The 16,125-nt window shown below is 34.4% G+C and overlaps 1 protein-coding gene across 1 annotated transcript in view; it reads right to left on the bottom strand.

The window, feature by feature from the left end:
* LOC103778765 (leucine-rich repeat and IQ domain-containing protein 1-like) overlaps positions 1 to 15,731 on the bottom strand; it is a gene marked incomplete at its 5' end in the record, with an annotated part of 91,181 nt that extends 75,450 nt beyond the window's left edge. Inside the window, 5 exons of the mRNA XM_008946377.1 lie at positions 3,840 to 4,016; positions 8,056 to 8,149; positions 8,434 to 8,507; positions 14,675 to 14,802; positions 15,538 to 15,731. Coding sequence (XP_008944625.1) covers positions 3,840 to 4,016; positions 8,056 to 8,149; positions 8,434 to 8,507; positions 14,675 to 14,802; positions 15,538 to 15,731 — 667 coding nt within the window. The remainder of the gene's footprint in view (positions 1 to 3,839; positions 4,017 to 8,055; positions 8,150 to 8,433; positions 8,508 to 14,674; positions 14,803 to 15,537) is intronic.
* Positions 15,732 to 16,125: the final 394 nt, after the last annotated feature.

The raw sequence follows: 16,125 nt of genomic DNA, 5'->3' as shown, positions 1-16,125 counted from the left end.
ACACTCTTGGAGACAAATGGGAGAGTGTACAAACAAGCCCATTCTAATCAGCAATGGCAGTTTTCTCCTGGCTATTGCAGCTAAATCATAAATAATATTCTACCCCTTTGTGTGCTAGTTAAAGTTTTGCTTAATATGTTCTTCCCTTTGTGGCTCTACTGTGATTTTTCATATTTCTGATACATGGAATATTCAAATACTGAGCTTTTTATTGTAATAGTGGGGTAAAATCTAATTTGTCTCCAGGGAAACTTTTATAAGCATCATTCTTAATGTTCAACTGCAGCTTACAAAGTCCCTTACAAACACATGAAAGAGGTCACTGTTACATACTCTCTTCTGCAATATCATTTATGAAATTCCTGTTATTTTCACTGCATTATACATACAATATTTATAATGAACAAGTTCCACTAGCCACATCTGCATATGTGATGACTGAAAGCAAATTACTGCAGCCAAGGTGGTGTATTTTTTTTTTTTGACTATTCATTACAAGATATCTAAAGATTATGTGACAGCATGCATTTATTAGAATAGAGACGTTTCATTTTAAATTATGTTTCATTCTTATGCATGGCAAGAACAGTGAAGTTTCACACAGAAATAGCAGAGACAATTTAAATGGGCAGCAGTGGTGTATGAAACATGGGTTAGGGAAGCAAGCACTGATTACTTTTGGCAGCCTACATACTTGAGGTCACACCTACAGGGGCTCGTAAGTTAGGAAGATGTGAAACAGAAGTTTGCCCTATTGTTGGCCTGTTCTTTAGCAACATCACAATAATTCAGTCAAAGTACTGCAGTAAGTACATATAATAGCTATGCTGTTAAGTCTTACATGCAAACAAGTTGTTTAGAGTTCCTTTTATGAAATGCAGCTTTCAATGGTTTTCAAATCATCCATAAATTGTACTTTTAGTCAAAACAACCCATAGACTGCTTTAACACAGAAGAAATTAATTTTAAGACTAAATTTCATACAAGATGCTTCAAACACGTCAAAGTTACCTATTTAAAAGATTGTGAATGAACTCTCAAAACCTTAAAAAATCCAAAACTCCCTGGCCATGCCCAAACTATACATAATTTCTTCTTCCCATTATTGTTTTTCTCAAACATCTCTAAGGTCTTTCAAACAAAACTTACACAGAACCATAGAACGATTCTCAACTGAATGAACCTCAGGAGGTCTCTAGTCCAATCTCCTGCTTCAAAGCTGTGTTAGCTCTGAGATCAGACCAGGTTGCTCAGAGATTTATCATCAGGTCTTGAAAACTCCCAAGAACAGGGACTGCACAACCTCTCTGATGTTGCACTTCATCACTACACTAACAATTAAAAGGTTTGCATCTCTAAGTTGTGTCTTTATTTTCACCCCTCTTCCTCCTCTCTATCCTTGACTTATTAAATTGTCTTTATCTCTCAGTCAATTTTTTTCTTATTATTTATGTGGTTTTTTTTTTTTGGTTTGGTTTGGTTTTTTGTTTTGGTTTGGTTTGGGTTTTTTTTCCCCCTTTCTGGTTTTACTGGTTTTATAATTTGCTTTCCCATCCTGCTAGGGGAGTAATGAGCAAGCAGCTTGTGAGTGCTGAGTTACTGGCTGGAATCAACTCACCACACAAGTCTGATTTTCTCTTCTTTCAGCTTAGGTCCTTGTTGCTCATCCTCCTGTCATGCACCACTGCAAACAGCCTGGCTCTGCCTTCTTGCATGTGCTTGAAGCCCTGACCAAACTTGTTCCAGTATATCAATGTCTTTTACATACTGGTGACCCAGAATATAGGGCACAGTATTCTAGATGTGAGCTAGTAAGGGCTGAAGACACTGAAATAATAACTTCTGTCAACCAACTGGCTATGTTCCTGTAGATATATCCCAGGATGTTCTTAACTTTCTTTGATACCAGGGCACACTGCTGGATCACACTCAGTTTCTTATCTACCCTCAGTTTCTTATCTACCCAGATAAAGGACCCAGGCCATTTTCATCAGAGATAGTTCTCAGCCAGCACTGTTGCAAAGGGACACTCCTTCTTAGGTAAAGAACTTTGCACTTGTCTTCACTGAATTCACAAGGCTCCTGTTGGCCTCCCTCCCCAGGTTGCCAAGCCTGCCCTTCTGACTGGTAGCCCTGCCTTCAGGCATGCAAATAATTTCCTCCAAATTGTTGTAATCTGCAAGCATGATAAGTGTGCCCTCCATCTCCTGCTCTAAGTCTTTAATACAGATGCTAGAAGGACTAGTCAGTCTCTGGGAAATAGTATGAGTCAACAGTTAATGGACTGTCTGAGCCTGGCTACTCAACAAATCTCTTCTTACCTATCTGTCCATTCATGTGGACCACGATTAAGTAAACTACTGCATTCTGTGAATAACATCTCCCCCCCTACATACATTTTTTACCACTTTGCAGAAATGCCTGTGAATGTTAGGTCCTCAGATTCTACTACAGCTCTCTCACAAGCCATATGCTAATTGCAGATCAGCATTTTTTTCTGCAAAAGATACTGATGAAACAGGCCTTAAATCTCAGATTAAGAAAATTTTCTCTACCATAAAGGAGGAGTACTTTTTTTTGCCTCTCCTTTTTTCCTTAAAAAAACCCCAAACAACTCACTATTTCAAAATGGCAACTAGATTAGGAAGTATTAACTTCTCACCTGCAAAACAGAAGCCAAAAAACACAGAAGTGGAGAAAACGTATCTTGAGAGAGTTATAGGAGCCACCGAGACATTACATCTGTCACAGAAAACTGCACTGTATAATTTCTCCCAAACTACTTTCAATCTAATTCTTAATACAAACCTCTTTTCAAATAAATCTGTTTTGTGAGCTATGAAGATGCTATTGCAGCCAATAATACATCAATGCAATAACCTGTTAGGTAGGAACAAGACAGCATGGACATACAGGCTTACATGCAAATGCAAAACAGCTAGATGCTGAAAAAATGTGGGTAATTTTCTGGAATCACCTACGTATACAAGGAGAACTTCAAACTAAAGCTTTGTCAAACATCACGTGCTTCACCTGCTCTGGGATAACATTCAATCCCTGGCATGATCAGGGAAACTCTCTCTCCAAACATCAGCAGGCAAGTTGGATATTGAAAGGAATATAAGCTTATTGCTAACTAGAGAGAAAATGAAAAGGAACTAATAAAGAAAAAAACCAAGCAGTTACCAAGTGTGAACACATGAGAAGCTTGAGTTATTTATATATTGTAAAGTGATGAAAAGATAATATATATGATAAATTACCACTTGCAATGCCTAAGCTGAAGTCAGTGGAAAACTAACCATAGTAATAATGATAACAATAGTTCAGTATGACAAAATCAAAGATCTGTAAACAAAGCCACATTATCCACTACTTTAAGAGAAAAGAGGTCAAATCTTTTGCAATCATTGAGAACACAAATAATTCATACCTGGAAAACAAATGCTTTAGGAAAAAATCACAGCATATTGCTCCAAGAGCCAAACAAAGTTTGATTAAGCTAAAGTTGGATGTCATGTTATGATTACAGCACTTTCAGGATTTAAGCTACCATTCCTGCGTACCACTGTATTATTGTTGTATGAATTTAGAATTTAGTCAACTACCTGAAGGTTCTGAACCACCTGTTTTCTCAAAGTTAAGCAAACATAAGTCAAGGCCCACATATCTTAATATCTGTTTGAAATACTCTTTGCACTGAAATCAATTATTCTAATGTCTTTCTTAACATAATCCATTTTCCAGCAAAACATTAAGTCAAATTTATACAACACCAAGAACTGCACTAACAGTACATGACGTGCCTGAACACTATTTATATTCACATATATACATACCCCTGTTCAGCAGCCTTTTTTTTCAATAGAGCATTTTCATCAATTTGAATTTGACAAAGTTCCAGAAAAGTTCCCAATTCTGATCCTTTGATTCTTTCAGTTGTCGCTGAACTATGATAATTTAAGATCTCAACATCAAGAAACTGTAAACGAGGAAGGACCTTACAGAAGGAAGGCCTTAGGGAAAAAAAAAGTCATAATTAGTTTCACAAAAAACATCCTAATACTAAACCTGCTACTATCCTAATAATAAACCTGTATTATTGATACAATATTGTAACACAACAAAACATGATGATGGTTCTCTAAGTATTTGCATACACTTGTGTTTACTTCATATGTTAATATACTAACTAAAACTTTCATTAATAAACCATAGAACTTTAGCAAGATTTTTTAATACTTTGCTGGTATGAAGACCACTGCTGAAATACTGACCTGAGGGAGTTCAGTGGTAACATTCTCAATTCACTAGAGCATTTTACGTAGCTAAACAATAACAGGAACAACTGACACACAGGCACCTGTAATGCATTTGATTACCTGGCAGCAACAGCAAACTAAGTCATAGGATTAAGACACAGCACTGATTTTGTTCAGACCTTGAAAGATTTAGATTTAAAAATGGCACAGAATACTAAAAAATGTCAGTCTTAGCCCCTTTACCATTTGTGTACATCACATAAAACAACATGATACTCAGCATGACCGCCAGGAAAAAAAAGGAAATGCTTTTGAACTACTGAATTTAAGTCAAAGGGATGACAGTTTTCATGCTATGGAAAGGACAGCTGAAGCCACTGATGTAAGTCAAAGTATGTATGAGAAATTTTTCTACTGTTTAAAAAAAAATAGTGTAATCAATGTTCTCTCTCTTAGGTTGCTATGAAACATAATCTAGTACTGCAACCTTGTTTCTTATATCAGAACAAATTTTTTGGAAGTTCCAAGAGTGTAAAATTGTTTAAATCCATACATCAATACTTAATATTTTAAGTTAATTTTAAGTAGCACTTAAGAACTCTTGAAAGAATACTTACTTTAGGCTGAAAGTCCCCCTACTACTAAAAAAGATCTAATTTTCAAAATTTTAGAACTCCCTGCCTGTTCCCTGTGAAGGTAAAAGACTATTATTAAGCTCAGACAATATAGAGTAAGTTTAAAATCAGAGAAAGTTTCTATGACTAAGTTAGAATGTTCTGAAACGTAGCCCAATAGAACAAAATATTGTTTTGCAAATATAAAACTTCTTTTCTCTGCTGCCTATTGATGTAAGACTAAAACTGTCTGAAATACATTTGGAATAAAATGATGGGTTTATACAGGTAGTCTCTGAACACTTACAGAGAAATTACCAGAGCTGATGTGGAATAGTCATTCATCAAAAAACTGTCATATCAAAGTTGATTGATGCTGGAAGTATTGTGTCTTGGAGCAATGAGATCTCAACGCTAGTTTTTCCAGCTGGGTTTCTCCTAGTGAAGGGCTGAGTCAATATTTCATTTAGTGAAAACTTCCTGGTGAATATTCTGTCACTTAAGAGGCTCTATTAATCATTACAGCATTGAAACACATTCCCCTAGGAGTGTTCATACTGATCCGAGGGTTTAATTTTTAAAAAGCAATTTCTTACTACTTCGCCTTTGTTGGTGTTATCGCTGGCTGGACATGAAAGTACAAAAGCGATTGGGAAATTTTACAACTAATTCCTTTGTTGGTATCAAGGGGTTATGTAAAGTTCACTGGAACATATTGCCTGAAGTTATGGTCAATGCTGTATTCAGCAAATCCATATTTTATAGTATTCCATACTTTAAATCCTTTAGACAAATGAATCTCTTGTCTAATCATAAAAGCTCTATTGGGTCAGGCAATCTAAAGTGCCAGTTCTTATAGTTAAATAGGAATTGAGAAACCTTTCCCCTTCCAGGTTACAAGTGAAATAGCAGTTAGTTCTGTAAAGTAGTTGGAATTACAACAATGCAAATAGGAATTGAAAATATTGGCACAGTCACTGAATTTTATTCAGAAAATTACCTGCAGTAGTCACGGGAGTGTAAATGTCTGCTCATTAAAAAACAAACCAACCAACCAAGAACATATTTGTACAGCTATCTTTTAAACTACTTAAACATTTCCAACAATAAGTTTTGGTTTTGGTTTTGTTTTTTTTCCCTCCCACTGGAATACTAATAAGGAATTTGCATAAAAATCTTCTAGTGGAAGATACAAATGTAAGTGTGGATTTGGTTCTGCTCTTAATACAACATAATCCAAAAGAGACATACCCCTAACTAATGTTGTTATAGTAGTCAATCTAATATACTAAATTCAAATACAATTTATCTAAACACATTCTTGTGTAACATTGCAGTGTAAACCCTCACCTTTAACTGAAATTATAAAAGGAAAAACTTTTCAAAAAATAAAAATTGTAGTTTTCTAATAATATAATCTGTTGTCTGTTTTAATTACACCCAAAATGAAAGTCTAACTGTTGGGTCTCATTACTTTCCTCACATAGTTTATTATGTCAACGCTTTCCTCAGTAGAGGCTTGATTTCCTTAGCTGAAAGAATTGGTAATGATTTAAATTTTTAGTGATTAAACTCTTCTTTGAACACTTAGTGGCATTATAGTAAAAGTTCACTAAAGCATACTTCGTCCTTTCAACATATACATTCAGGAACATCACTTAAAAATTTAAAATGCCATTTCTAACGTGGCATTCTACTCTTGAAGGCCTATAGACTAGAAAGTATTAATTCTAAGGAAGATGAAAGAACATTTCACATTAAATTAACACTACTGTACTTTTGCTGAGCAATTATCTTAGACTTATTTAAGTCTAGATGGCATTGGCTCATGTACAGAGCTTCAGACCATAGAATTCTCATGAAACCAGAAGACTTCTACTAAAATAAAAAGAAATATACAAATCCCTATCCCTGTACAATTTTATTCATATAGATTACAAATATAATCCTATCACAACTAATCATTTCAGGAATTCTGGTGACTGCATCACATTTCATATGTTGTTTTCTTTTGACCCTATCCAGTCTTTATACAAAAGCACACAACAGTCTCTAGGACCAGCTCTTCAATTTCTGTTCAGATTATTGTTTTGGTATTATGCATCACTGGAGAGCAAACAGTATACCTTTTATACCTGTATCTCTTTCATAACCTTAAGAGCTATTAATTCTTGGTGCAAAGATTAGAAATTCTGAGAACAAGAAAAAAGTCTACGCTTCAACTACTAAGGAAAACCCAACTATTCATTCCAACCTTTCCTATATATTTTTCCTTAAAAGATGCTAAAACAAGGATTCCTTGAGACATTTATTGTAGACACTTCCCTTTCTCCAGCTATGTGCAGTGTGAACCTGTCACAGCAGCAAGACTGTAAGCAGTGAATAGATGAAGCAATAGAAGGGAGTAATTAAGGGAAAAAAAAGAACACAGCAATGCAGAAAGAGAAACACTCTAAGAAGCTATGTGATAGTCAGAAACTGATAGTTCTGAGAAGGGCAAATTAGCAGTGTAAGAATATTAATAATCAGAAAAAAATAAAGGTTTTAAACAGTGCAGATGAAAGAGAAGGAGAAAAAAAAAGTTGAGTGAATGGTCATGTCTTGTGTGAAAATTTTAATGAAGGTAAGATAGGGTAATACAAGGTTAGACAAAACCTCAGTCAGAAAGTTAAAATTACCAAAGGTGGTAAAGTTGTCAGTAAAGAGGAACAACAAGAATTCATGCTGAAAGTGATGGTGATCAATGGACAAAGAAACAGATACAAATAAACAGCAAAAAGATGTCCTATATCATCTTTATAATTTCTGTGTTTGCCGAATGAAGTTGTCATAAAGAAAAATACTCACTTAGGATAACAGTTAAAGAGCATAGAGAAACCACTGCCAAAATTTAGCACAAAATGCCTCTTACTGAGGATCCAAGTGCTAGGTCAAACATTAAGATTTTTGTTACAACTACAAACTGGAATTCTTAGAAAATAAAGATCACAGAACTTAATTTTATTTGTTATTTTCATATAGTTCTCTTGCAATTTGTGACAGTGTTCATTCTTATTCCTATGATTTAACCAACATACGTATACCAAGTTTTTGGCTCTTTTTGATTGGTGAGCAAGACTCATATATAAATTGTTGCTGATTTAAATTTTTTGATTTAGTAAATTAATTCATTTTCTTACCTCCAATTCCTTTCCTGGAGAAGAGGATTTCCACTGACTGACAACTCCCTGAGTTTATGACAGCCACTTAGCCATGTAATGACACCTTTAAGGTCTGTATTTTAGTAGTAAAGAAAATATAAATTTGAATGCAGAACCATATTATTTCATATTAAATCTTACATGAAAGGAAAATGTATCAAAATCATGAAGTACTAGGAGCAATTCTGCTACTTATACGGTATAATTATAATTAATATTTGTAACATGTGTTTGGGAAATATTTATCTTTTCCGTATAAATGTCTCATAAATAAATGGGAACAATCAAATTTATATAAATTTATAATTTAATTAAGTTCTTTTTTGGACGGGATTTTATGTTTCCTATAGAACTCACCTGACAAGCAGTTATTTTTGATATCCAGCTTTTCCAAAGATACAAATGAATTTAAAGGCACAAGCTCAGTTAATCTAACAACAAAAAAAGAAGCAATTTTTTTTAATTTCAATTAAATAAAACAGCTGTTCATAAACAGAAAGGCACCCGAATCTTTTATAGTTACGACAATTTACTTATTTACAGAAGAAAAATACTCCAGCTATTTATATAAGATGCTAGAGCTAATTATTGAAATTTTAACTTGAAAGCATTCCTTGGTCTTCTTAGTAGCTCAGCTTTTAATATTTACTCATTAAAGTTTTGTTTTATCAGGCAAATATTTCACCCTGTTTCTTGCACTCACTGCTGAGGATCTGAAGCCTTGTAAAATTTACACAACTCAATTTGGCTTTTCTTTGGTCACCAAACAAAACTAGGAGGAGGTCCCGATTCTAGAGAAGAAAGATCTGCTTTTCCTTCTTCCTCACCCTTCAGTTCTCATTGCTCAAACTTCTTCTCAGTTTGTTTCTCTTCTCCCCTCAGCACATTACTTCCTAGATCCCAAAACTAACATAATTGTTGTCACAATAGTATTGCTTCACAGGTCAAGGCTTCACTGTCCTGTAATGTATTTTTACTGCTTCCTCTGTCACTGTACTTCTGAAAGACAGTGTCACATTGGTGCCTATTATACAGACAGTCACAGAATTGCTCTTCTTGCATATCAGAGATTTTCTTGTGCAATAGAGCAGCAGTAAAGCCACGACAAAATTATTATTTGTATTACTGAAGAGTAAACGTAAGGAAACAGTTGACATTCACCTGTATAAAGGATTTTGGACTGTAGGATGTGTATTATCACTATCAAAACATCAGCATCCAGTGTTACTCAAGTTTTTTTATTTACAGACTTGCACTGGTGCAACCAAGAACTAATGCTGAATGCTTTAGTCCGGTGCCAGACCTTTCATATTAAAAAGTTTATTTTGGTTTACATTAAATATGAAAGAGGGAGGAAAAATTAAAATCAAGATTAAAAAAATCATGATGCAAAAAAAACAACAGTCTTCAACTAAAACTAGAATGTTTATGTATAAGCCCATACTGAATCAACTATCTCTTCAAAAAAAATACACGTTTAGTTTAGGTAACTTGTATCACCCCTGCAAGCACAAGGCTTAATCGTAATGAGAGAAAGGTAACAGCAATGGCATTGTGTGTGGTCACTTTATGACTGCTAATTTTCACGGAAAACAGTGTTTTCTGAAGATTATAGTGCCTTCAAAACCTATAAATCAGAAATCTTATGGTCAGAACCATGACCGTGCAAAAACTCGAAACCTGCGCAGCCAACAAACCTACAACTGGTGAGCCCCAAAAATGCTCATCTGTTGCTGAAATGTGCAACTATGTTGTGTTTTCAGCACAGGCAATACAACTGAAAGAACGATTTAAGTCTGGTACACAAATTTTGGAGCAAAATCTGGTTATAAATTCTTTAATCTTATTGAAAATTTGACGGCATGCAAAACAGAAAAAACCAATCATTTCCATGTTCTGTTGTCAAGTATTTCTATATGACAACAGAACATACTAATAGAAAATTTAGGGAAACAGATACAAAGCCACTTGAGTAATTGTAACTATATTTCTATGTCTTCTCAAACTATATTGTAAAGTTGTCCTGGTTCTATTCCTATTCAGCTCTGCTACCTCCCTGCCAGTTTCCCATGGAATCAAATACATATGAATAAGTATTAATTCTAAAAAGCATTAAGCCTTATATGTAGATATGTACATAGTACTACAAATATCAGCACTTTAGGTTCTCATGACCAGTCAACAGTACATAAATATGTTTAATATTTGTAACAAACATCATTATAGGTATTAGTGGGTAACAGTATGGCTGCAAAGGCTGAAAATCCATGGGTTAGACTAGAGATTCACCTATTCAGAAATACGCAGAAAAAGAAATGTTGTACTTTGGACAAAGGGTAACAGATAACACAGGAATTATTTACAGTGACTGAGTACTCTGGATCTTTACCAGTATATGCTGTGGTGAATTAGAAATTGTCTGCTGGACTATCCCTGCCTGCCATTGGCATTATGTGAGTTAAAACATTTCCCCGTCATTCTATAGCTTTCCCTTTACTGACATTCTTTGTTAATTTTTTTTCCTAAGAAAATTCAAACCAGAAAGACAAAGGACATTACTGAAAACTTAATACTACTTGACCTTGTCACATTAGCCCTGGGCATAACACAGATATAAATTACAAAGAAGACACAAAAGTAAAAAATATTCACAAAAAAGCAAGCTATAGCTTCCTCTTTCTACTCCCATTTAAGGCTGTAGCAGGACAGGACACAGCCACAGAAACTCTATGTCAGAAAACAAGATTTATGAGACTAGAATAGTTGCAGGTATGCAGCAGAGAAAATAAAGATTGCTTTTCTGAACTAGAATAGCAGTTACTGCCCAGGATGGTCCAAATCCTGCTGTGCAGCTGCTTCTCCGCGTTAAAACTGTCACTGATGTTAACGAGAGGTTAGCAGGATGGACAGCAAAATAATTAAGAGTTTATTTATATTAATCTCGATCTTTAAGCAAATCCCACATTTTTTTTTATTCTTTACAAATGAAAGTATTTTACTTCGCAATATCCACTCTATTTATTAGTAGTAATCAAATATATTGTAGGAAATTTGTCAGCCACTTGTTTCTTGAATACTCTAGTAAGCAGTACTTCAACTGTATAGTGCCACATACTTAGAGATAAACTTATCCTAGGCAAAGAATTACTGAAAGTAATCAAAAAAACCTAGACTGGTAAGGATGGGATGGGGAAATCACTTTGCATAAGTACAGCTTTTTCATGACTGATTTATTTCAACATCCAGTGGTAGATTTACTATGACAACTCTGGAAAAGCGGTCAAATTCTCAGAACATGACAGCTGGAAATGACAGCACATTCAGCTCTTACATCTGAGAAATCAGGCTAAAAGAAATATATATATTTAAGTAGGGAGAACAATACATATTAAGAAAGAATTGAGCTAACATTTAGCATGTCCAATTATAAACCTTTAAGGAATAGTATGCATCTAATTGCAAAAATCTGGGAACAACATGTTCACAGAGAATTTCATTTCATGGCCAAAAGAGTTTCCCCCTGCAAAAAAAGGAATTTTTACAGACGACTGGGTTTTTAAAAAAAAAAATAAATTTTTATCTATCACACTTTGGTTACTTGAATGAAAAACAAAACAGTGTAAACAATGAACTTTATCATATTAAACCAGAAAGTGTAAGAGGGATAGATTTGTCTATTTTTAAATTGAGGGAAAAAAAAAGTAATGGCTACCTGAACAGCAGGTTGATTTAGTGTCTTTTAAATGAAAAAGACATTAACAAGTAAGGTACATAACTAAGTGGGAGTGCATGTAAATAGAAATAACACATAAACTCTTAACACATATTAACTATGGATTAATTTTAGTCCTGGGGCAAGGCTTTTCTCTCCTACACCCAAATCTTTATCCACAACAGAAGAAAAAAAGTGCCTTTTTAAAATGAATTTAACAGTTGGGTTTGCCAGCTGCTATAAAATAGAGCCCAGATCTTCATAGTCCCAATTCTGCAGTAACCAAGTCAAGGGGATAATCATCATTGGCTTTGGTCAATTGCACATTGACCAAGTATGTGCTTTGTGTGTGAAAGCCACAATAAAACACTTAATAAAAGCAGCAGTGGTAAAATAGCTGCCATTTTTATATTTGAAGGAGTTAATCACTTCCTGTTATAATTCCTTGTTGCTAGATTACAGGTTTAAAACAGTTTTTGAGTTTCATCTTTGGCAAATATGGTTTATGATACAGACAAAACATTTCAGGAATAAAAAAAAAAACCCAAAAACTGTAAATTAGTGTAAGAATTTTCTTTTCACAGTACTTCACTTTTAGAAAAAAATACAGATTCACAGCATTACCATTATACGGGCTTCCTGCAATCAGTAAAAAGGAAATGGCACTCAGTGCACACTTGAAAAAAATTCACAAAACTGCACTAGCTGTAGGATAAAAGTAAAGAAACAGCTTTTCTTTCAACAGCTTACTCCATTACATTCACTGTTTCTACAGAAAGCCTACTTATGCTATAGCACACACATATGGAGCTGCTTATAAGTGTACATAAAGTGAGTGTAACAGAGCAGGCTACTGAAATGCAAGGAATTTTAAGGCTTTTAATACGCATTTAAGGCTATCTTGTCCTGTTTGTCACAAAGATTTGAGATAAGCTGTAGATACATCAAGGAAAGAAAGGGAATTGTTTGTAGAGGAGGCAGTGTGTTTGTTTACTTTCACAACATCCAGTTTGCTGGTGCAGAAACATGTGCTTCCCCCCAGTTCAGCAGAAGAAACTCAGGGGACCAAACACCACATCTCAGTTTAGCTGATGGAAAACCAGCATAAGCACTATAATGGACATTACAAACTGTATTATCACAGGGTAGGCAAGAGACATAAGGTGCCTCCACATGGCCAGTCCAACACAAGCTAGAACCAGAGGTTGCATTCAAGCTATGCCTGAGACCACGATCCTAAGCTTGTTCTCATCCTAGCAGGCACATGAGGTCTTCAAGCAGTTTTGCAAACTTGTTACTATACACAGCATACCTACACTTAAACGTTAACAAAAACTAAGCTGGAGGAAGAGGAAGAAACTAAAAGAAAATAAAGCCACATTACTCCACATTCCAGAAAAATCTCAACAGGACAAAGTAAACAAAAAAAAAAAAAAAAAAGGCCAAGAACATGAATTAAATCAGAATGTGTGATACAGAATCTAACACTTAACAAATAATGCCCTTCTTCATACAGGCAGGAAACGCTTTCACCAAACTCTCGGAGAATTAATAAAACAGTGCAAAAAACCCTGAAAGCCCAGCAACTGGAAGATTGGATTCTGTACATATAGCTAGGTGTTATATTTACGTCCAAAAGTTTACATGTATACTACTTCATTAGATATGAATTGAAAACAATCTGAGAAGTTATATAAAAGTTATAAATTCTATAAAAATACAGGCTGTATATGTCAAATAACCTTAATTTTCTATGAAGGACATTCCTTATAATAACAGGACTAGGTCTTACAGATCTTTTTGCCCACAGGCTTCCAGCTACAGTTGTAGCTAAACTAAATGTCATGTAGGGTGGGATTCAGCAGTTCAAATGTGGACACCTACATAGGAGCTGGTCATTTTGACACTGTTAATAGTCAATGAAGATGAACAGGCAAATTGTAAGGAATGATTAGTCTCAAAGCAGACAGCTAAAAATGGCAGATGAATCACACTTTAAAGCCATCTCCTCTTCACTAACAGGACAGTAAAGTGGTTAGTTCAGAATGTATATTCTGTATATTGAGTGTAGCAGTACACTCAATTTGGTTAGCCGAGATCAGTTTTGTTCAGAACGAAACAGTCACACTATAGAAAAATAATTAATTTATACTAATCTAAAATTCATTTCACTACTATCATATTGTAAATTATAATAACCGTTCCTTACTTTTTTAGCAGAATGTAATTGAGAAAAAGAGGGTGGGAGTGGGGAAATAAAAAATTTGAATCCTGAATACTAGTGCTACAGATGTAGAGATTAGCTTAGAAAATGAACAGAAAGTGAGTTAAAGTACTTGAGTGAATGATTGCGTTTTGTGCTGCTTGTCTTGATCCTTGGTGTGGGTTTTTTTTGGTTTTTTTTTTTTAAACCTTTCAAACTGAACTGTAAATAAGAGTGAAAAATTAAAGCAAATATATTTGTTTTGGAGGTCATTAATACATGTACGTAAAATAAAGAACATTCTCATTTGCCCTTTTTAACTCTTTAACTCTTCAAAGTCTGTTTTGAATAAGCTAGCTGTGAAATATGAAGTTTGACAGACATACTCTAGAAACACTGCTAAAGAAAGGAAAAAAAAAAAAGAAACACCATGGTTTTAATAATGTCACAATGGTCAAAAATTATTTTCATATAACATGTAATAGAAAAAAATTACTTTTATAGTTAATTTTGTTTCAAATTTTCTTAGGTAAGGTAGTCCATATCATTACTTGTCAACCACATATTTTCAAAGACTATCTGGCAGAGGCAGTGACACTTTAGCCATACTGAGAATACTACTTTTCAGTTAAGTGTTATGTTGGTAAATTCAATAGTTGTTACGTGGAAGAGTGTTTGCTTACCTATTTTGAGACAGCAAAAGACTCTGCAATAGAGGCAACCAATAAAAAGAAAGCATTCCCATAGCAGCAATGTTATTGTCATCCAAATATAGTTCTCTTAGAAGAACATGATTTTCCAGTCTTGGAATCTAAATAGAAACGAGATGGTTATTTAAAATTAATATAAATTAGAGAAGCAACCATGGAATGCTTACCAGATGCTTTTCATAAATCATTACTAAATACAAGCAAGAAACACACTTTGGGTGTCTGTATTGTTTCGTTATTATGTGCGTACCAGTTGCAAGACAAAATTTCTACATTTCAGGTGCTAATAGTCAATATAATTTTATTTTTCTTTAAAGTTAAAAGCCACAGCCTTACTATTTTATTCATGCAGTTATATGCTGCTTGTTGACCATGGTTTCACTTCTTTGGATTCATAAAAGAATCATCGTCAGTAAATATGACTAAGTGTACTGGTAGCAAACTACTTTCCTATTTAACTGCTGCAGCAGGAACTTCAGCCTTTGGAGGATCAGTATATATCAAATCAGCCTGAACTACTACTTATATGTAATGATAATAATATTTTGTTACATCTTAAAAAAAGTCAGTATCATACAATACAAACTGAAGACCAGGTGCTATAAAAAAAGGAGGGAAATATAATGACTATGGGGCAAATTTTTCACAGACTTAGGAGGAAGAAAATACTGCTGGCCATTTGCCTTTGAAAAATCTCCCTCTAATAGGGGAATAAATAGTCTACTGAAGAGCATGGAACATCCAACAGCAAACACAGAGCTCACGATTAACGTTCTGAAAAATATGATGGTTAACAAAGATTCATGCACAACAGCCACTGAATTCTAAGCTCTTACCTCCTGGAGGTTATTGCCTTGTAACTTCAGAATCTGAAGTAGGCCACAATTCTCAATGCCTTCAACTTCTGTCAGATGATTAAAAGAGCAGTCTAGGTGAAGGAGAGTAGGTGTTTCACAAAGACCTTTTGTACTGATTAACTGATTATGGTCCACAATTAATTGTTGAAGATTTTTTAATGACTCCAGACCATCTGAAAATCAAAGATTTTAGCTGAAATCAGCCATAATGAAAGAAAAACCTGATCAGGTACCAGGAAAACTCTGTCAATCTATTTATATTATCTGTATTGATAATTAATATTAGTCCTGTATAACATTTAAAAATAACTACTGTATTTCAACCTTATCTAATATACAGTGCCTACAGGTCACAAATTTTTGATCCTGTTAACTAAGCAGTAACAGTTCATAACCGCTTTAGCACTTCTGTTGGAACAGAACCTTCTTTTAGTGATAAATTATGCTTACTATGTTTTAAGCACTTTATAACCACTACTCAGAACCTATGGGCTCCATGAAATGCTAACAGCCCTCTGAAAATCACCCCTCAGAATGGAAACAGTATTTGTTTGGAAGCTAATTTTC

The sequence above is a fragment of the Merops nubicus genome, unplaced genomic scaffold, assembly GCF_000691845.1.
Source record: "Merops nubicus isolate BGI_N331 unplaced genomic scaffold, ASM69184v1 scaffold6448, whole genome shotgun sequence".
Lineage (NCBI taxonomy): Eukaryota > Metazoa > Chordata > Aves > Coraciiformes > Meropidae > Merops > Merops nubicus.
This window is presented reverse-complemented; position numbering and strand designations above follow the sequence as displayed.